The following is a 22,500-nucleotide window of genomic DNA, read 5'->3' as shown; positions in this document are numbered from 1 at the left end:
CAAATACAAACTTTTTTTATATTAAAATATATTTAATGTGGGAAAACACAGTCAGTTTTCTCCAGTTCATTAGTTTTTGTTAAAAAGTCCTACTAAATTCCCTTGAGAGCAGGCTGCACATGCACATGAGAGAGAATGTGACACAGCGACTTACAGAAAGAGAGAAACTCTGACAGCCGGAGAAACACTTGGCGCGCCAGAAAGAAAAGAAGCAAGCGTCAGTCGCAAGCTCACAGCAAACAAAAAGCGGCAGGTAGCCAAGCGGAGCGGACAGACAGAAAAAAACGTGAAGAGGCATATAGACGAGAGCGAGAGACAAAAATAAGGAAAGGGAAACAGGTGGAGAACACAGATGGGCAAAGAAATGAGTCTGATGAGAAGACACAAACATACATTGACAAGAATGAGGACCATGATGAGGCGCAGAAAGCAATGAAACAGCAATTTGTGGCAAAACTTAGACTTGAAATCAAATCATCTACATCTACACTGCAGTTACCAATTCCTGGTACTTTAGTGTATGTTCATATTTGTTTAATAATAGATACAAGCTAACTTAATGATAACTGTTTGCAGGCCTGATCAGGCCCATGAGCAGTACGTTTGACTCCCCTGCTCTAAAAAGCACCTAATTCAGCATCCATCCCAAACAGAAAAGGTGTCTCTTATATGTTGGTTTCCAAAATATTTACTTTCCAATATGATGTGCACCCGCCACATAACACCGCTATGTGCTCACACATTATTAGGGATAATTATCGGCGCCAATCCAAGATGTAACCATACAAACACAGACAAAGAATGGACACACAAAAAGCCAACGCCTGAGGTTTTGGCGTCCACCTGAGTGCCCAGATTCTAAGGTCATCACTTAAAATATGTTGGGGCCTAATCTGCCGACCCTGCGGTGTTTCACTATCGCTCTCCGTTCTCTCATCCTGCTTCTTTGGCTTTGCCCCCGCGGCAACCATCACCTTTTATCTCTTTTCAATCCCGAAGCTTGGATTTGTATCTCTGCACCCCCAGTATGTTCCCCTATCGTTGGCGCCGCCACTTTGTAGCGCTCTCCATGTCACCTTTCAGCATTCCTTATCAATCTGACACAGGCGTTTTAGCAACATGGACCAGGGGATGGGCTTTATGGCCACATTTCAACAATATTGTTTTGAATTGTTCTGAGTTGTCAGAATGTCACATTTCCATTACACCCATTGGCTGATCCAGGCCTGGGCAATTATGTTGACTCAAGCGGGCAAATTTAGAGAAAAAAAATGTGTCTGGGGGGCCGGTATATCTTTTACAAAACCTCACAATAATGTCTGATTGAATGCTAAAAACATTATGTCAGACCGCCTTAAAAAACGGAATGAAATTTAAATTTTTTTACTGAATGAGACAGCCAGAATGTACATGAAAATAAAGAAAGTGGGATTTACAATATTAACTATGAATGATAAAACACTGAATATTGACAACATATGAACGTCACCCCCCCCCCCTCCATCCACATATTTTACAATCAAGCGAAACAACAAAAATGCAACAAATAATGAAATATATAGGCGAAAAGTTAAAAAAAACAAAAAAACACCTACAATCTGATACATCTGATACAGTGGGGCAAAAAAATATTTAGTCCGCCCCCGATTGTGCAAGTTCTCCCACTTAAAATAAGGACAGAGGTCTGTAATTTTCATCATAGGTACACTTCAACTGTGAGAGACAGAATGGGAAAAAAAAATACAGGAATTCATATTGTAGGAATTTTAAAGAATTGATTTTTAAATTGTGGTGGAAAATAAGTATTTGGTCAACCATTCAAAGCTCTCACTGATGGAAGGAGGTTTTGGCTCAAAATCTCACGATACATGACCCTATTCATTCTTTCCTTAACACGGATCAATCGTCCTGTCCCCTTAGCAGAAAAACAGCCCCAAAGCATGATGTTTCCACCCCCATGCTTCACAGTAGGTATGGTGTTCTTGGGATGCAACTCAGTATTCTTTTTTCCTCCAAACACGACGTGTTTAAGGGGCGGTATGGCGTAGTGGGTAGAGCGGCCGTGCCAGAAACCTGAGGGTTGCAGGTTCGCTTCCCACCTATGGACATCAAAGTCGCTGCCGTTGTGTCCTTGGGCAGGACACTTCACCCTTTGCCCCCGGTGCCGCTCACACCGGTGAATGAATGATTGGTGGTGGTCGGAGGGGCCGTAGGCGCAAACTGGCAGCCACGCTTCCGTCAGTCCACCCCAGGGCAGCTCTGGCTACTGATGTAGCTTACCACCAGCAGGTGTGAATGAATGATGGGTTCCCACTTCTCTGTGAGCGCTTTGAGTATCTAACAATAGAAAAGCGCGATATAAATCTAATCCATTATTATTATTATTATACCAAAAAGTTCTATTTTGGTTTCATCTGACCACATGACATTCTCCCAATCCTCTGCTGTATCATCCATGTATCCATTTTGGTATAAACTCAACTCGTCGTGTTTGGAGGAAGAAGAATACTGAGTTGCATCCGAAGAACACCACACCTACTGTGAAGCATGGGGGTGGAAACATCATGCTTTGGGGCTGTTTTTCTGCTAAGGGGACAGGGCGATTGATCCGTGTTAAGGAAAGAATGAATGGGGCCATGTATCGTGAGATTTTGAGCCAAAACCTCCTTCCATCAGTGAGAGCTTTGAATGGTTGACCAAATACTTATTTTCTACCATAATTTACAAATACATTCTTTAAAATTCCTACAATGTGAATTCCTGGATTTTTTTTCACATTCTGTCTCTCACAGTTGAAGTGTACCTATGATGAAAATTACAGACCTCTGTCATCATTTTAAGTGGGAGAACTTGCAAAATCGGTGGCTGACTAAATACTTTTTTACCCCACTGTATATCACTAAGCTTTTATTTTGACACAGAGGGCAAATTTAGGAAAAACGTGTCTGGGGACTGGTTTATCTGATTTTTAGGAACACTAATACAAAACCTCACAATAATCTCTGATGGAATGCTAAAAACATTATGACAAACCGCCCTATAAAACAGAATAGAATATTAATTTTTTTAACTGAAATAGACACCCAGAATGTACATGAAAATAAAGAATGTGGGATTTACAAAATTAACTATGAAAGATAAAACACTGAATATTGACATATGAATGTCACACCCCCTCTCCATCCACATATTTTACAATCAAATTAAAACACAACAAAAATGCAACAAACACAGCGAAATATGAACGCAAAAGGTAAAAAAAAAAACACCTACAATCTAATATTTATGATGTATCACTAAGCTTTAGAACTTTGTTGTACAAATCTCCTTCCACGTCTGTCTCTGACACCCGCATTTTCAGGCTCTTTTGGAATAATCAGGAGATGAGTGCTGGAGGATCTTAGGACCCGGTGTTTCCTTGTTTACATTCTCGAAGGTGAAGCTTTACTATGCAACAGAGCGGTCAAGCAAACATGGTTCCCGACCACCTGTCAACCAGCAGGTTTCGATGACAAAATTGTGGTAATAAGTCGGCTCTTACCGTAGACATGAGTGGAGCTTGCGTCCTTCCTCGTGCACCTGTCAAAGAGGTAGCTGCGTGGCTTCCCTCAGAAACACTGGCGGTCACCACGCCCGCGGCAACTCCCCTCCGACTTTCAGGTACGACACTATAATCTCACTACAACACTAGTAACACAATAAGCATATAAGGGATTTTCCAGAATTATCCTAGTAAATGTGGCTAATAACATCTGAATTGCTCCCACTGCCCTGTCTTTTTTTTTTCTAGTCCTTCACTCTAACTTTCTTCATCCACAAATCTTTCATCCTTGCTCAAATTAATGGGGAAATCGTCGCTTTCTCGGTCCGAATTGCTCTCGCTGCTGGTGGCCATGTTTGTAAACAATGTTCGGATGTGAGGAGCTCCACAACCCGTGACGTCACGCGCACATTGTCTGCTACTTCCGGTACAGGCAAGGCTTTTTTATTAGCGACCAAAAGTTGCGAACTTTATCGTGGATGTTCTCTACTAAATCCTTTCAGCAAAAATATGGCAATATCGCAAAATGATCAAGTATGACACATAGAATGGACCTGCTATCCCCGTTTAAATAAGAACATCTCATTTCAGTAGGCCTTTAAATTTGGAACACAGCATCATCGTTTTCACAGTTTTTTGGTTGTTAGAGGTAGTGTTTTAATGTAGAGTTCTAAATGTTTTTTAAAGGCACAAAAAACAGGTCGGGTATTGAGAAACTTACATTTATGAATATAAAACTTAGCCAATAGTATAATGAGGTTGCAAAGGTAAAATTCATTTTCATTTTTTTTTTCAATACAGTGTAAAATCAAATATATATTATTTAATACATATTATTGTTTTAGTTGCTTAAGAGATATTCCTGTCTCTGAATTTGTTCATTGCTATTTTTATGTTTTTGTGCATTACTTGTTGCCGTCATCATTAAACGAACAGGTTAATCGTCAGTTACTCAGTACTTGTAGTTTTTTCACAACATACTTTTTAGTTTTACTCAAGTAAATATTTTGCTGACTACTCCTTACTTTTACTTGAGTAATAAATCTCTAAAGTAACAGTACTCTTACTTGAGTACAATTTCTGGCTACTCTACCCACCTCTGCTTTTTAGGAAGAGCTGAAAGCAGTACATTACAATAATCTATACGACTCGTAATAAAAGCATGCATTAGCGTCTCCGTGTAATGCACCCGCCACCTGTCGAACCGCCCTTTAATAGAGCGTAACTCGTTCCTAACGACAGTTGTGGTCCTACGCTTAACAAACAGGTCATGTAAATAAAGCTCTGTTGTTACAATTACCCCACAAGGCCCCTCATTGGAGCTGATGTTTGCCTTGAGGAAGCTACGCTGAAGCCATGCATCAATGTGTCAGACTTCACAGACCCCGTCTAAACACAAACTCCTTTCTTTCTCTCCTACACACACACACGCACGCACGCACGCACACACACACACACGTATCTGCAGACCTCAGCTGTGGCTAAAGGATGAAAGTTGGCGAAACAGCAAGGACTTCTGTGGCCACCTGCTGGTTCTCTAGCAGCGCTTCTGCTGCAACACAGCTGGAGACTTGTGAGTACTCGATACATACGTGTGTGTGTGTGTGTGTGTGTGTGTGTGTGTGTGTGTGTTTTTGCCCTTCTTGAGACATCAACAAGAAAAATTACCTTCCATGTGAGGATCGGTGAACAAGTTAGGACCGAAATCATGGTCGCAATACGGAAAACCGTTGCATCTAATAGAGAACGTCTTATTTGCACCCTTGCTGGTGACATCTATCAAAATGGGGGTGGTCCCAAAAAGGAGGGATTTGTCAAATTGACTCTGTGCCTGTTTTTTTTTAAAACGCTCCCCCCTCTGGTCAACATATGAAATAACAAGTGTGTGTAAACATTTGAAGCGCTCTCCTTCTGGTCAACATTTTAAATAACAAGTGTGTGTAAGAAATTGAAATGCGCCCCCTTTGGCCAAAATTAATTGAAAAAAATATATGTATAGAGAAACACAATTACAAACAAATAATTTAAAAATAAAATAACGAAAAGCAGTCTTTCTCACAATGTGTCGACTTTTTTCTTATAAAATTGGGAACAATTTCTCATTCTTTCCGTTTCTGTAATATTGCAATATTTTCTCGTAAAATGATTACTTTTTTTATGTAAAATTATTACTTTTTAATGCAAAATGGTGACATTTGTCATCTAAAATTTGACTTATATGACAAGTTTGTCAATTTTTTTTGGGTTCTTGTAAAATGGTGACATTTTTTGAGTAAAATTATGACTTTTGTCACAAATTTTCCTAAGTAAAATCCAATTATTATAATATTGCCAACATTTGATTGTTTTCTTATAAAATTGTGACTTTTGTTGAGTAAAATTACGACTCTTTTCATAAAATTGCCCAAATGTTAAGCTTTTCTTTTAAAATGGTGACTGTTATTGAGTACAATTCCGACTTTCATCATAATATTGCAGAATATTGTAAAAATTTTGACTTGCGTTGAGTAAAATGAGGACTTTTATTAGAACACTGCCAAAATTGTGACGTTTTTTCTTGTGAAATTCCCACTCATTTTTCCCAACAAGCTTTTTGGTATTTTCATAGTATGTATATATTATTAATGTTGCAAATACACCTTTTTATATATTTAGAAAGCGTTGTCCTAAAGAGGTAAGCATTTTACGGAGGTCTCAAGAAGGTAACGAATACAAAAATGTGTGTGTGTGTGCCTTCATGTCAATCAGAATCTTAAAGGGGAACATTATCACAATTTCAGAAGGGTTGAAACCAATAAAAATCAGTTACCAGTGGCTTATTTTATTTTTCAAAGTTTTTTTCAAAATTTTACCCATCATGGAATATCCCAAAAAAGGCTTTAAAGTGCCTGATCTTCGCAATCTGTATTTCCACCCGCCCATTTTCCTGTGACGTCACTGCGTGACGCCAATACAAAAAAACATGGCAGATAGAACAGAAAGATATAGCGACATTAGCTCGGATTCAGACTCGGATTTCAGCGGCTTAAACGATTCAACAGATTACGCATGTATTGAAACGGATGGTTGGAGTGTGGAGGTAGATAGCAAAAACGAAATTGAAGAAGAAACTGAAGCTATTGAGCCATTTCACGACAGACAAAGGCAACGAGGGCGAATTTGGTGACCGCCTTCTAACCAACGATTGTATCTTTTGACCACTGGAGCAACTTAAATCCGTTGATTGGTAAGTGTGTGTTTGGCATGAAATGTGGGTGGAGGGAAAGGCTGGATGCAAATATAGCTACAAATGAGGCATAATGACAGCTAGCCTAAATAGTATGTTAGCATTGATTAGCTGGCAGTCATGCCGTGACCAAATATGTATGAAAAGCACATAAGTCAATAACATCAACATTTTGTTGACTTTATCGTTGGAAATGCATCTGCTTTGAGTGTCGCAGGATATTCACAAATTCTTGCCATCTCTGTTGTAGCATAGCTGTTGTCGGTAAAATGTGCAGAACAAACGAGGGACTTTCGCATCTTTTTGACCACTGGTGTACTTGAATCCGTCGATTGGTATGTGTTTGTTTGGCATTAAATGTGGGTGGAGGGAAAGGCTGGATGCAAATATAGCTAGAAATGAGGCATAATGATGCCTAAATAGCATGTTACCATCGATTAACATGCCGTGACCATTGATATGTCTGATTAGCACACTCCACGTAAGTCAACTTGAATCTGTCCCTGTTCGTGTTGTTACACCCGACAACACACCGACGAGGCATGATGTCTCCAAGGTACGGAAAATAGTCGAAAAAACGGAAAATAACAGCTGATTTGACTTGGTGTGAGTAATGTGTTTGTGAAAATGGCGGATTGTTGTAACGTCACGGGTAAAAGGTCATTGCTCCAACAGCGAACAATTGAAAGGCGTTTCAATCACCAAATTCACCTTTTTAGAGTTCGGATATCGGTTAAAAAAAATCATATGGTCTTTTTTCTGCAACATCAAGGTATATATTGACGCTTACATAGGTCTGGTGATAAGGTTCCCCTCTAAGTACACAAAGCAACGTCTCAGTTTGGCCTTCAATCGTAAGTGTGTACGTTTCATCACTCATCTGATGGCGATACGGAGTGAAAGGAAGGTTTCTACATCAAACATGACGCAGAGGGTGTTGGCATATTAGTCGCACCGGTGGAAGGACAAAAGGGCCTCACGCCACCACGAAGCGGACCTCCAGCCCAGCAGGGAGTGTTCTGTCAGCAGCGAGTGACGCACACGGCGCCCTGTGCTCAATACTATCATCAGTGGAGTAAAAGGCAGGTGGCTTCCCGGACACAGCGGGGGGCTTAATTTTGCTGCACATCTAAAAGAGCGTGCTCGCTACACGGCCCGCCAGTTCGCCCAAGTAACCCACCTGCCAGCGTCTTGGTTTTCCAAACAGATTGGCTCCGGCCTTACCTTCCTCCTCTTCACACGTCGTCTGCTTTTGTCAGGGAGAAGCACTATCTGTTGATTTGTGGCGAGCGCGCAGCATTTACGTCTGCCGCCTTCATTCCTTTTTTTATCGGCGCCGCTGCTTACGCTAACTGCAAATTGCGGGGCGTGCGGAGGCAATTTGAGAAGTCGACGCGATCCATCAGCATACTCGCGCGGGCGCGGAGGTTTCATTAAGTCTGCACAGGATCTACTGATGTTTTGCTTCTTACTAAGCTAGGGATGAGCGATACGGTCTATTGCAATATATATTGCAGCCTCCTGCTATATTGATATTCCCTCCATTGTATTATTTGCCATATTAAAGATCATAGAACACTTTCAAAATGGTATATAAAGGCTACTAATTGATGTACAGTCGTGGTGAAAAGTTTACCTTCACTTGTGAAGGACATAAAATCATGGCTGTCTTGAGTTTCCGATAAATTCTACAACTCCTATTTTTTTTTGTTATAGAGTGATTGTAGCACATACAGTGGGGCAAAAAACTATTTAGTCAGCCACCGATTGTGCGAGTTCTCCCACTTAAAATGATGACAGAGGTCTGTAATTTTCATCATAGGTACACTTCAACTGTAAGAGACAGAATGTGAAAAAAAATCCAGGAATTCACATTGTAGGAATTTTAAAGAATTTGTTTGTAAATTACGGTGGAAAATAAGTATTTGGTCAACCATTCAAAGCTCTCACTGATGGAAGGAGATTTTGGCTCAAAATCTCACGATACATGGCCCCATTCATTCTTTCCGTAACATGGATCAATCGTCCTGTCCCCTTTGCAGAAAAACAGCCCCAAAGCATGATGTTTCCACCCCCATGCATCACAGTAGGGATGGTGTTCCTGGGATGCAACTCAGTATTCTTCTTCCTCCAAACACGACGAGTTGAGTTTATACCAAAATGTTCTATTTTGGTTTCATCTGACCAGATGACATTCTCCCAATCCTCTGCTGTATCATCCATGTATTCATTTTGGCAAAAATTCAACTCGTCGTTTTTGGAGGAAGAAGAATACTGAGTTGCATCCCAAGAACACCATACCTATTGTGAAGCATGGGGGTGGAAACATCATGCATTGGGTCTGTTTTTCTGCTAAGTGGACAGGACGATGGATCCGTGTTAAGGAAAGAATGAATGGGGCCATGTATCGTGAAATTTTGAGCCAAAACCTCCTTCCATCAGTGAGAGCTTTGAATGGTTGACTAAATACTTATTTTCCACCATAGTTTACAAACACATTCTTTACCATTCCTACAATGTGAATTTGTGGATTTTTTTTTCACATTCTGTCTCTCACAGTTGAAGTGTACCTATGATGGAAATTTTCTCCCAATTAAAATGTCATCATTTTAAGTGGGAGAACTTGCAGAATCGGTGGTGGACTTAATACTTTTTTGCCCCACTGTATCAGATGTATCAGATCGTAGGTGTTTTTATTTTTTATTTTCGCCCCATTCATTCTTTCCTTAACACTGATCAATCGTCCTGTCCCCTTAGCAGAAAAAGAGCCCCAAAGCATGATGTTTCCACCCCCATGCTTCACAGTAGGTATGGTGCTCTTGGGATGCAACTCAGTATTCTTCTTCCTCCAAACACGACGAGTTGAGTTTATACCAAAAAGTTCTATTTTGGTTTCATCTGACCACATGACATTCTCCCAATCCTCAGCTGTATCATCCATGTATCCATTTTGGTATAAACTCAACTCGTCGTGTTTGGAGGAAGAAGAATACTGAGTTGAATCCCAAGAACACCACACCTACTGTGAAGCATGGGGGTGGAAACATCATGCGTTGGGTCTGTTTTCCTGTTAAGTGGACAGTACTATTGATCAGTGTTAAGGAAAGAATGAATGGGGCCATATATTGTGAGATTCATCAGTGAGAGCTTTGAATGGTTGACCAAATAATTATTTTCCACCATAATTTACAAACACATTCTTTAAAATTCCTACAATGTGAATTCCTGGATTTTTTTTCACATTCTGTCTCTCACAGTTGAAGTGTACCTATGATGAAAATTACAGACCTCTGTCATCATTTTAAGTGGGAGAACTTGCACAATCGGAGGCGGACTAAATACTTTTTTGCCCCACTGTATCAGATTGTACGTGTTTTTTTTTGTTTTTTTTAACTTTTTTTTTTTCTTCTTTCGCCCCATTCATTCTTTCCTTAACACTGCTCAATCGTCCTGTATGTCCCCTTAGCAGAAAAACAGCCCCAAAGCATGATGTTTCCACCCCCATGCTTCGCAGTAGTTATGGTGTTCTTGGGATGCAACTCAGTATTCTTCTTCCTCCAAACACGACGAGTTGAGTTTATACCAAAATGGTTACATGGATGATACAGCAGAGGATTGGGAGAATGTCATGTGGTCAGATGAAACCAAAATAGAACTTTTTGGAATAAACTCAACTCTGGCTTCACGGTGGCAGAGGGGTTAGTGCGTCTGCCTCACAATACGAAGGTTCTGCAGTCCTGGGTTCAATCCCAGGCTGGGGATCTTTCTGTGTGGAGTTTGCATGTTCTCCCCGTGACTGCGTGGGTTCCCTCCGGGTACTCCGGCTTCCTCCCACTTCCAAAGACATGCACCTGGGGATAGGTTGATTGGCAGCACTAAATTGGCCCTAGTGTGTGAATGTGAGTGTGAATGTTGTCTGTCTATCTGTGTTGGTCCTGCGATGAGGTGGCGACTTGTCCAGGGTGTACACCGCCTTCCGCCCGATTGTAGCTGAGATAGGCGCCAGCGACCCCAAAAGGGAATAAGTGGTAGAAAATCAATGGATGGATGGATTATTAATTTATTGTTTGATTTTGTTTTTGGTGATACTACAAATGTGGGTATCGACCCAAAACCAATTAGTTACAGGGGCCTGTATCGGTCACACCAATACTGATACGTCAAATTTTCAAGACCACTGAATGATTTATTTGTGGTCATAGTTATAAACAGACAAAAATACAGGATGGCGGCGTAGAAATATCAATTAAATATTTAAGAATTTCCTACTAGTTTTGCCCTTAAAGCCCTCCTGTACCATGCAGGGACTTATTTCCCTCAGCTTTATAAACAACAAAAACTGTTTTTGTGGTAAGAAAAAACATTAAAAGAATCACTCTAGTATCGAACCTATACTAATACTAAATTTTGTATCATTACTGTCTATTTGTATTGATCCACCCGCTGCTGTTTACATAGTTCTCTGTAAGCGGTTAGCATGTTTTTTTTTTTGGATTGTATCGTCCTGTGTGTAAAAAAACATGTATAGCATTCCTCGTCCTCCAGTGATAATGCTACATGTTTACTTGCCACCATGCTGCTGTGGAGGATCATTAGCCGCCAGCATGCTAGCGAGGACGCTTCAGTACAAAATGCATAATCAGGATATAACGATGACAGTTTCAATCAACCAATCGAAACATCAAAGTTTATTCCTCCATACGCCCTGTGATGAGGTGGCGATTTGTCCAGGGTGTACCCGGCCTTCCGCCCGATTGTAGCTGCGATAGGCGCCAGCGCCTCCCGCGACCCCAAAAGGGAATAAGCTGTAGAAAATGGATGGACATCCATTTTCTACCGCTTGTCCCTTTTTGGGGTCGCGGGGAGTCACTGGAGCCTATCTCAGTTAAGTTAAATTTAAAGTACCAATGATTGTCACACACACACTAGGTGTGGTGAAATTTGACCTCTGCATTCGACCCATCCCCTTGATCACCCCCCGGGAGGTGAGGGGAGCAGTGAGCAGCAACGGTAGCCGCGCTCGGGAATCATTTTGGTGATTCAACCCTCAATTCCAACCCTTGATGCTGAGTGCCAAGCAGGGAGGTAATGGTTCCTATTTTTATAGTCTTTGGTCCGACTCGGGCGGGGTTTTGAACTCACAACCTACCAATCTCAGGGCAGACACTCTAACCATAAGGCCACTGAGCAGGTCAGCTGCATTCGGGCAGAAGGCGGTGTACACCCTGGACAAGTCGCCTCTTCATTGCAGGGCCAACACAGTAGCCCTAAATCAGTAGTTCTTAAATGGGGGTAAGTGTACCCCTGGGGGTACTTGAAGGTATGCCTAGGGGTACGTGAGATTATTTTAAAAATATTCTAAAAATAGCAACAATTCAAAAATCCTTTATAAATATATTTATTGAATAATTCTTCAACAAAATCCGACTAAGTTCATAAACTGTGAAAAGAAATGCAACAATGCAATATTCAGTGTTGACAGCTATATTTTTTGTGGACATGTTCCATAAATATTGATGTTAAAGATTTATTTTTTTTGTGAAGAAATGTTTAGAATGAAGTTGATGAATCCAGATGGATCTCTATTACAATCCCCAAAGAGGGCACTTTAAGTTGATGATTACTTCTATATGTAGAAATCTTTATTTATAATTGAATCACTTCTTTATTTTTCAACAAGTTTTTGATTTTTTTTTTTATATCTTTTTTTCCAAATAGTTCAAGAAAGACCACTACAAATGAGCAATATTTTGCACTGTTATACAATTTAATGAATCAAAAACTGATGACATAGTGCTTTATTTTACTTCTTTATCTCTTTTTTTCCAACCAAAAATGCTTTGCTCTGATTAGGGGGTACTTGAATTAAAACAATGTTCACAGGGGGTACATCACTGAAAAAAGGTTGAGAACCACTGCCCTAAATCACAAGTGTCTCAAAGGGCTGCACAAGCCACAGTGACATCCTCGGCTCGGATCCAACATCAGGACAAGGAAAAACTTAACCCAAGTTTGTCACTTATCATAACGGCACCCACAGGTGAAGTTTTGTCTTACAACCCACTTTTTGTCTGGATTTCAAATTGGGCTTTTAAATATTTATTCATTTGTTTTCACTTATTTTGGTGTTTTTATTATTATTACTAATTACTAGTATTATTATTGTTTATTTGTTAAATCTTTTTTTTTAATCGATACTATTATTTTATGTGGTGAATTACTGAATTATATTTATATAGCGCTTTTCTCTAGTGACTCAAAGCGCTTTACGTAGTGAAACCCAATATCTAAGTTACATTTAAACCGGTGTGGGTGGCACTGGGAGCACGTGGGTAAAGTGTCTTGCCAAAGGACACAACGGCAGTGACTAGGATGGCGGAAGCGGGAATCAAACCTGCAACCCTCAAGTTGCTGGCACGGCCACTCTACCAACCGAGCTATACCGCCCCAATGTACTATTTTAAAACTTTTTAATCAAATAGCGTTTTATGTTTTTTTTTCAAGTGCAGCACTTTGGAAACAGTTTTGTTGTTCAAAATGCGATACAAAGAAAAAGGATTCAGAGTGATATCGTGTGTATTGTAAAAATATAATTCACTTCACTATTGCGCAAGCATGCACTCACCTGCAGATAATGGAGGCTTCTCTCCTTCAGTTTGTTCTCAATGGGCACCAGGGCTTTGTCGTAGCCCGATCCCACCCCCCTGGGCGGGTACACCTCCCTGGCTTGACTGACGGTCATAGCCGACCACGTGCTCCTCTTCAGGGAGTGACCGGGGGGACCGTGGTGTCCGCCTCCTTCGCTCCCCGCCAGAGCGATGGTGGTGCATGCCATGCACTCCCCGGGCGCCGGTCCACCTCCTCGCTCCTTAGGCCTCTTCATGGTGAGCTCCTGGATGGCAGCATCCAGGCTCTCGTGGCCGCTGGGGTAGCCCCGCCTGCCGCCGCTCACCAGGAAGCTGCTGTCGCTGTCCAGGTTGTCGTCAGAGCTCCACCAGCCCGCCGTCCTGCTGCGATGTCTCCGGCCGGACTCGTGCCGCGAGTCCCCGCTCTTGCTGCGCTCCCTGGACTTGTTCCTCCGAGCGGAACGCGATTGGTGGCCGGCGTAGTGACCGCCGCCGTCCTCCCCGCCGCTCCTGTGCCCGCTTCCCCTCTCGCTCCTGTAGTCCCCGCCCCCTCTTGTGCCGTTGTACTCCCGTTTGGACGGGGCCTCCAGGGAATGGGACTTAGCAAAGAGACGCTGCACGGAGTTGACCAGGTGGCGGATACGCGAGGGGCTCTCGCTGCGCTGCTCGGCGCCCCCGCTGGTGGTGCGCTGGTACTGCAGCGTGTGGAAGCCGTCCGGGTGGAAGGGCACCTGCTTCTCGAACTGGTCGATCAGGTTGGGAGGGACGCGGTGCGCCTTGCCTCCGTGACCCGACGGCACGCACTCCTCGCACGAGTCAAAAGACTGGAGCGGCGGGTGATGACCCGGGTGGGAGCGGGGGAAGGTGCCTCCACCGGAGTGGGAGTGGGAGTGGTGTCTCTCCAGCGCCAAGGCCTCGGCCGCACTTCCGGGAGGGTAGTAGTGGCCATCTTTGTGGCCGTGGTAGTAGTCTCTGCCTGAGCCGTCGCAGTCCTCGGGCGCGCAATGACAGGGGCCTCCTCCGCCACCACCAGAGGAATGCTGGGACATGCTGCGGCTGACATGGTACCCTTTCATATGCACCGGGGCGTGGTGGGCCGTCCGGGCGGAAAGGGGGCGCTGTGGGCGAGACAGGGCGGCGCGAGTCTCACCTGCAGGCACAAAATGAGCGGTGGTTAGTAAGATGTTGCGATAGCCGTTTTCTGACTACGATACTGTTCATCCGTGAGCGTGGTCGGCCGACACCATTACCGATCCAGTCCGCTCTATTTATATAGCACATTTCTAAACACAATAGGAGGGCTAAATAGGCGTTAAAACACACATACAGTCGTGGTCAAAAGTTTGTATACACTTGTAAAGAACATAATGTCATGGCTGTCTGTAGGTTCCAATCATTTCTACAGCTCTTATTTTTTTGTGATGTAGTGATTGGAGCACATACTTGTTGGTCTGAAAAACATTCATGAAGTTTGCTTCTTTCATGAATTTATTATGGCTCTACTGAAAATGTGAGGGTCAAAAGTATGCATACAGCAAAGTTAATATTTGCTTACATGTCCCTTGGCAAGTTTAACTGCAATAAGGCGCTTTTGGTAGCCATCCACAAGCTTCTGCTTGAATTTTTGATCACAAAATTGCTGCACTTCAGCTAAATGTGTTGGTTTTCTGACATGGACTTGTTTCTTCAGCATTGTCCACACCTGTAAGTCAGGACTTTGGGAAGGCCATTCTAAAACCTTCATTCTAGCCTGATTTAGCCATTCCTTTACCACTTTTGAGGTGTGTTTGAGGGTCATTGTCCTGTTGGAAACCCCCGACTGCAGCTAAGACCCAACCTCCGGGCTGATGATTTTAGCTTGTCCTGATGAATTTGGAGCTAGTCCTCCTTTTTCATAGTCCGATTTACTCTGTAAAGCACCAGTTCCATTGGCAGCAAAACAGGCCCAAAGCATAATACTACCACCACCATGCTTGACGGTAGACATGGTGTTCCTGGGATTAAAAGCCTCACCTTCTCTCCTCCAAACATATAGCTCCATTTTTGTTTCATCATGGACAAAGATAAGATCATCTGGAGGAAAGAGTATGTGGTTAGAACCAAATATTGCTGTATGTATACTTTTGACCCAGCAGATTCGCTCACATTTTCACTAGACCCATAATAAATTCATAATAGAACCAAATTAATGATTTTTTTTTTGTGACCAACAAGTATGTGCTCCGATCACTACATCACAAAAAAATAAGAGTTGTAGAAATGATTGGAAACTCAAGACAGCCATGACATGTTCTTTACAAGTGTATCTCAACTTTTGATCACAAATGTATATAGAACATTTCAAAACACAACAAAAGGGCTGCACAGTAGTTAAAACACACATTTAGAAGCAGTGTAAAACTAAGGACAGTCGAGCAAACATTTAACTAAAAAGAGAATAAATACATATTAAAAATAAAACAGATGAAGATCCCACAACTCTAATGCTGGTTTAAAAGCCAAGGAATAAAAATATGATTTCAACAACCAGAGGGATACCGTTCCAAAGTTTCGGAGCCACAGCAGAAAAATGCACCATCCCCTCTGGATTTTAAACGGGCTTTGGGACGACGCGGAGAACTTGATCCGCAGACCTCAAGAGACCGTGCAGGGGGTGTAGATTTTTAAAAAGTCTGACATATAATGACATTTTTAAAATGTCATTATATATGTTGGCTCATTCCAACATGGAGTGAGTTGCAGTCGTCCAAACGTGATCAAATAAAAGCATGATTTAGCCACTCAGAGTTGTTAAAAGATAAAACTGATTTAATTTTTGCAAAAGTCTTATTATTGGTTTAGCTTAGCTATTAGTATACCTGCTCCTGGCTTGCACTCTCGCTGTGTAACATAATCAGAATAGAATATATCTTTATTGTCATTGTACAACGAAATTGCAAGCAAACTAATTTAGTGCAAATTCATAATGACACAAAAAAACATAACATGGTACTCAGATAAATAGTGTCAGGACTTTGACTTGGATTTGTTTTGCTTCTTCGATGCAGAGGGAATTTAGAACGAGCCAGGCGTGAATTCAGGGACATTATTCATTTATTTACACACTATATTTCAAAAACAGGGAAAACAAAGGGCGCGCTCAGTAGCAGATCAATAACAGGGCTATGAATGAATGAATTATATTTTTTTATATAGCGCTTTTTTCTCTAGTGACTCAAAGCGCTTTACATAGTGAAACCCAATATCTAAGTTACATTTAAACCAGTGTGGGTGGCACAGGGAGCACGTAGGTAAAGTGTCTTGCCCAAGGACACAACGGCAGTGACTAGGATGGCGGAAGCGGGGATCGAACCTGCAACCCTCAAGTTGCTGGCACGGCCGCTCCACCAACCGAGCTATACCGTCCGAAACTAAAGACTAGAACTGAGGCTATAACTATAAACATGAAACCAAAACACTTGCTCAATGGCATGAATAATAATTAACTATAAACAAAAGCAGCACAATGGCATGGCTATGAACAACTAAAACAAAACACTTACTGGGACCAAAAACAAGGGGCATGAATAGCAAGGTGCGTGGAAGGTGATCGAGGGCATGAAGGATGTGCAGCATAGGTAGGTAGGCAGTAGCAAAGTTCCCAGGCCGAGGAACAGGAAACAAATGACTTAAATAGTGACTATGATGATGATTAGAAACAGGTGTGAGGCTGAGGACAGGTGCGTGACTTAGAGACCAGGTGGAAACTAATGAGTATCTATGGAAACAAGCAAAACCAGGAAGTGCAAAACGGGAAACAAGAGTCCAAAAACAAAACATAAACATGATCAAACATAAACCTGATTTACAGGCATGACAAATAGATAAAAATACATAAAAACAAACAAACACACAGCTCTCCATCCATCCATTCATTTTCTACCGCTTGTCCATTTTGGGATCTCGGGGGGTGCTGGAGCCTATCTGATGGCGGGGTACATCCTGGACAAGTTGCCACCTCATTGCAGCACACAGCTCACATTCTTTTTTATGCCTTGTGTTCAGCGACACTATTGCTCTCGGGTAAAAAGTATTCTTCAGCAATCAGCCTTGTCCTCCAGTGATAATCATACCTGATTGATCTGGAATGGTTTTCATCGTCCGATATTAGTATAATAACAACTTCCTATTTTTTAGCTTTGGGATTAGTAAATATGTCACCCTTTAGTTGCATAACAGCACTGCTCCGAACACAACAAAAGCATATTTTTTGAGTAAACACGGGTATAAAAATGACTTATTGGAAGTTGATTACCTTGCAGACTGTTGTCTGTCTGCCGGCTTAATGAATTGAAAGTGAAAACAATGATTTGTTTTTTTTTATTAACATATTTATTTGTTGCACACTTGGTTTCTATTCACATTTTTTTTTCTTCAAGCTCAGAAAAAAAAAAAAGCCAAGACAAGCATTGCAAGGATTGAGCATCCAACGAGCAACCACAGACACATTTCTTCATCTCATCCATCTTAATGGCTGCCGGCCTGATAAATCAACAGTATTAGTCTTTCTCTTTGCACCCCCAAACCCCCCCTGCTCTTTGTTTGTTATATTCATCAGTCCCGCACTCGCATGTTGTCTGCCTCTTTCCTTTTTCCTCTTTCCTGCAGGGCTTCTCTGCACGTTCACATGATTTACAGCAGAGGCAAACGCTGTGTTTTATTGATCTACTGCATCCGGCGGAGCCCACGGTTGGGGGTTCTGATTTTAGTCATGCATTTATTTCTCCCACCCCCACCCCTCAATCAATTATGGCGTCATTTCACCGTTTGAGTGCTGGCAATTAACGGGGTTGTTGCGTTATACAGAATGTGAAATCAATAGGAACAATATTGCTGTACGAGATGGAAATAGGAATTCTATCCCAGTCGTCGCCACACAAGTGATGATTGAATTCCAAATGGAGTCAGAGACTTCATCGGCAGTTGATATAATCACATCTCTGTCGCTCTAACTGCATATTAATGGCGTGTATAGTGTTGGGTAATAATGCCCACGTCCCTTCATGTGGGAATGTGATTAGAGTTAAATTGGCTCGGCAGGCTGGGGCTCGGCGAGCGCATGTGTTTTGGCACAGGCGAGACATACGCGTGGATAATTATTCATTATAGACTCCGGCCAGTTGGCGTTGATTGGCCGAGTGAGAGGAGGTTCACGCATTGGCTGTGGCCGTGACGGCCGACCTCTTCAAGCCTGCATCCTTCTGTGCGGGCGCTTGGTCCATCAAGTTCGTCGTCAGATTGTGTCTGGTGAGGGTCAATGACAGAAACTTTAGGGCCTGTTTACAGTGCGTATGTTCCGGACTGTAGAGCGCGCCGATATATAAGCCACACCCACTACTTTTCTGAAGAAAATATGAGTTTTTCATATATAAGTCACAGATATACACATTAAGAAATTAGATATTTACACAGAAATATTTTTCTAAATGTTTATTTACATTCCTTAATTGTTTCCAACCGGGGTCTGTGACAGGGCAGTAAAACGGCTGACCAAACAAAAGAGAAGTCATGGTCATGGACCCACTGTCTACGGAAGGTAGCGCTCCAATCAGCTAAACAGACCGAATAACACCAGGGTGACGTTTTGGTGAATTTACTGGGGAATTTGTGAAACTGAAACAGTTCAAAAGTAATGGCCGTTGTAAGTCAGTCATACTGACACAGACACTCGTAGACGTGTTGGTCATATTTCTGTACTAGCTTCATATATATATATGTGTATATATATATATTAGAGATGCGCGTATAGGCAATTATATCATCCGCATCCCCAAAGTCGTCATCCACCCGCCGTTCACCCGAACCAACATTTTATCAGAACTGTACCCGCCCGCCAAAATACGTCAGAGGTTGTCCGCCTTTACCACTCACAGAGCTATTTAAACCTGTTTCACAGAGTAACAATGACAATTGGAGCCGCTAACATTCTCGCGATCATCTAATAGTGTTCATCCTGATTACAATATGGGCGTGCTGTGAAGCTATTGCCTTAGATGCTTCTACAACATGTACGAACCGAATGTTGGTCCGGCAACATGTTGTATGCAGCTTCCGCAATTACACGTTCAAGATTGAAAGGCATACTGGGTGATACAGAGTACACTGATGGTTGTGATATAAACAACTTTAACACTTACTAATATGCGCCACGCTGTGAAGCCACACCCAACAAGATTGACAAACACATTTCGGGAGAACCTCCTCACAGTAACACAACATAAACGCAACACAACAAATACCCATAATCCTTTGTATTCATGACACTTCCTGAATATATTTTACAACCCCGCGCCCCCAACCCCGCCCACCTTACCGATGCACGGGGGGGTTTGCCGCTAGGGGTGTATAAAATAGTCAGGAAGGGTCATGAATACGGCATTTGTTGTGTTGCATTTATGTTGTGTTACTGTGAGGATGTTCTCCCGAAATGTGTTTGTCGTTCTTAATTGGTGTGGCTTCACAGCGTGGCGCATATTACTAAGAGTGTTAAAATTGTTTATATCACAACCATTAGTGTACTCTGTCACCCAGTATGCCTTGCAGTCATGTGCGTGTCACAGCGGGAGCCACACACAACATGATGCTGGACTGACAAGCAAATCGTACATGTTGTAGTAGGCGACAAAGCCAATGGCTTCATAGCACGCCCTAATACTTATTATCTGGGTGACTACCGGCAGTCATTTAGGAGAATAATAGCGTCTCTTATTGTCTTCTTCGCTTTATGACACGGGTCTTAAATGGTACTTTGAATGGCAAAGGATACCGATCACAGATCCATGCATATCAAATATTTCCGGATGTTTCAACCGCCACCCGCCCGAATGTAATTAAAATCTATTTTTTCGTCATGTCAACCGCCCTACCCGCAGAGTATCCGCGGATGAGACTGCAAACCGCGCACCTATGGGACGGCGTGGCGCTGTGTGAGAGTGGCCGTGCGCAACCCGGGGGTCCCTGGTTCAATCCCCACCTAGTACCAACCTCGTCACGTCCGTTGTGTCCTGAGCAAGACACTTCACCCTTGCTCCTGATGGGTACTGGTTAGCGCTTTGCATGGCAGCTCCCGCCATCAGTGTGTGAATGTGTGTGTGAATGGGTAAATGTGGAAGTAGTGTCAAAACGCTTTGAGTACCTTGAAGGTAGAAAAGCGCTATACAAGTACAACACATTTATAATTTATATATGTATATACATATATATATATATATATATATATATATATATATATATATATATATATATATATATATATTAGGGCTGCGAATCTTTGGGTGTCACACGATTCGATTCAATATCGATTCTTGGGTCGCGATTCGATTATATATCGCTTTTTTCCGATTTAACGCGATTCCCGATTCAAAAACGATATTTTTCCGATTCAAAACGATTCTGTATTCATTCCCTACATAGGATTTCAGCAGGATCTACCCCAGTCTGCTGACATGCAAGCAGAGTAGTAGATTTTTTTTTTTTAAAGCTTTTATAATTGTAAAGGACAATGTTTTATCAACTGATTGCAATAATGTAAAATTGTTTGAACTATTAAACGAACCAAAAATATGCCTTATTTTATTTTTGTGAAAACATTGGACACAGTGTGTTGTCAAGCTTATGAGATGCAATGCAAGTGTAAGCCACTGTGACACTACTTTTTTTTATTTTTTATAAATGTCTAATGATGATGTCAATGAGGGATTTTTAATCACTGCTATGCTGAAATTATAACTAATATTGATACTGTTGTTGATAATATTTTTTTTTCATTACTTTTGGTTTGTTCTGTGTCATGTTTGTATCTCCTCTCAATTGCTCTGTTTATTGCAGTTCTGAGTGTTGCTGGGTCAGGTTTGGTTTTGGAATTGGATTGCTTTGTGATGGTATTGCTGTGTAGTGGTTTGTTAAAATGATAGAAAAAAAAAATAAAAAAAATCAATAAAAAAAAAAAGAGAATCTATTCTGAATCGCACGAGAGAATCGCGATACGTATTCGAATCGATTTTTTCCCACACCCCTATTATATATATATATATATATATATATATATATATATATATATATATATATATATATATATATATATATATATATATATATATATATCTGATTAATCACACTTTTCAATTTAGATTAATTGTGATTACTCACAGTAAATTATAATTAATTAGATAATAGGCTGTATAAATGTATTTGTATATACAGTATGTATGTATATACAGTATGTATGTGTGTATAGACATACAGTCTTTGTCAAAAGTTTACATACACTGTCTTGAGTTTCCAATACTTTCTACAACTCTTATTGTTGTATTTATTTTTAATCCAAAGAACACCGCACCTACTGTCAAGCATGGTGGTGGTAGTGTTATGCTTTTGGCCTGTTTTGCTGCCAATGGAACTGGTGCTTTAAATGGGACTGTGGAAAAGGAGGATTACCTCCAAATTCTTCAGAAAAACAGAAATCATCAGCCCGGAGGTTGGTCAAAGGTTTACATACACTTGTAAAGAACATAATGTCATGGCTGTCTTGAGTTTCCAATCATTTCTACAACTCCTATTTTTTTGTGATAGAGTGATTGGAGCACATACTTGTTGCTCACAAAACAACATTTATGAAGTTTTCTTCTTTTATGAATTTATTATGGCTCTACTGTGTCACGATCCGTGACTCGGATCGTTAATGGTTTTGCCCTTTTTATGTCTTTGTTCATGTTTTGTTTCTGGACTCTGCCGATCCTTGTTTGAGCACTTCCTTGTTTGTGTTAGTCACCATGGCAACGTATTGTGTTCCTCCTCACGGGCTCCTGTCACACACCTGTTTCTAATAATTATTTTTGTATTCAAGCCCACCTGATTCCTTAGTTTGTCCTCGGTCCATTAATTGCTTTTCGCAACACGTCACGTTTTGTATCCTTGTGCCCTCAATTATTTTGTGCTAAGTTCCACCTTAGCTTCACGTGCGTGTGACACATCGTTTAATGTTTTCTGTTTCCTGCTACGTTTTAGCATTAGCTTTCCGTGCATTGGCACGCGCTTTGTTTTTCCCCTTTTTGCACCACTGTTCTTTT

The 22,500-nt window shown here is 41.5% G+C and overlaps 1 protein-coding gene and 1 long non-coding RNA gene across 4 annotated transcripts in view; one reads left to right on the top strand and one right to left on the bottom strand.

The window, feature by feature from the left end:
• Nucleotides 1-22,500, bottom strand: part of dlgap3 (discs, large (Drosophila) homolog-associated protein 3) — a 364,153-nt gene that overhangs the window by 43,398 nt on the left and 298,255 nt on the right. For all 3 annotated transcript variants that reach the window (XM_061882505.1, XM_061882506.1, XM_061882507.1), the window contains exon 3: nt 13,393-14,543. In XM_061882505.1, the coding sequence (XP_061738489.1) occupies nt 13,393-14,469 (1,077 nt within the window). In that variant the 5' untranslated portion in view covers nt 14,470-14,543. The remainder of the gene's footprint in view (nt 1-13,392; nt 14,544-22,500) is intronic.
• Nucleotides 1-22,500, top strand: part of LOC133540035 (uncharacterized) — a 119,800-nt gene that overhangs the window by 21,341 nt on the left and 75,959 nt on the right. Inside the window, exon 2 of the long non-coding RNA XR_009803529.1 lies at nt 5,010-5,114. This is a non-coding gene — a long non-coding RNA (uncharacterized LOC133540035). The remainder of the gene's footprint in view (nt 1-5,009; nt 5,115-22,500) is intronic.

The sequence above is a fragment of the Nerophis ophidion genome, linkage group LG21, assembly GCF_033978795.1.
Source record: "Nerophis ophidion isolate RoL-2023_Sa linkage group LG21, RoL_Noph_v1.0, whole genome shotgun sequence".
NCBI classification, from domain to species: domain Eukaryota; kingdom Metazoa; phylum Chordata; class Actinopteri; order Syngnathiformes; family Syngnathidae; genus Nerophis; species Nerophis ophidion.
This window is presented reverse-complemented; position numbering and strand designations above follow the sequence as displayed.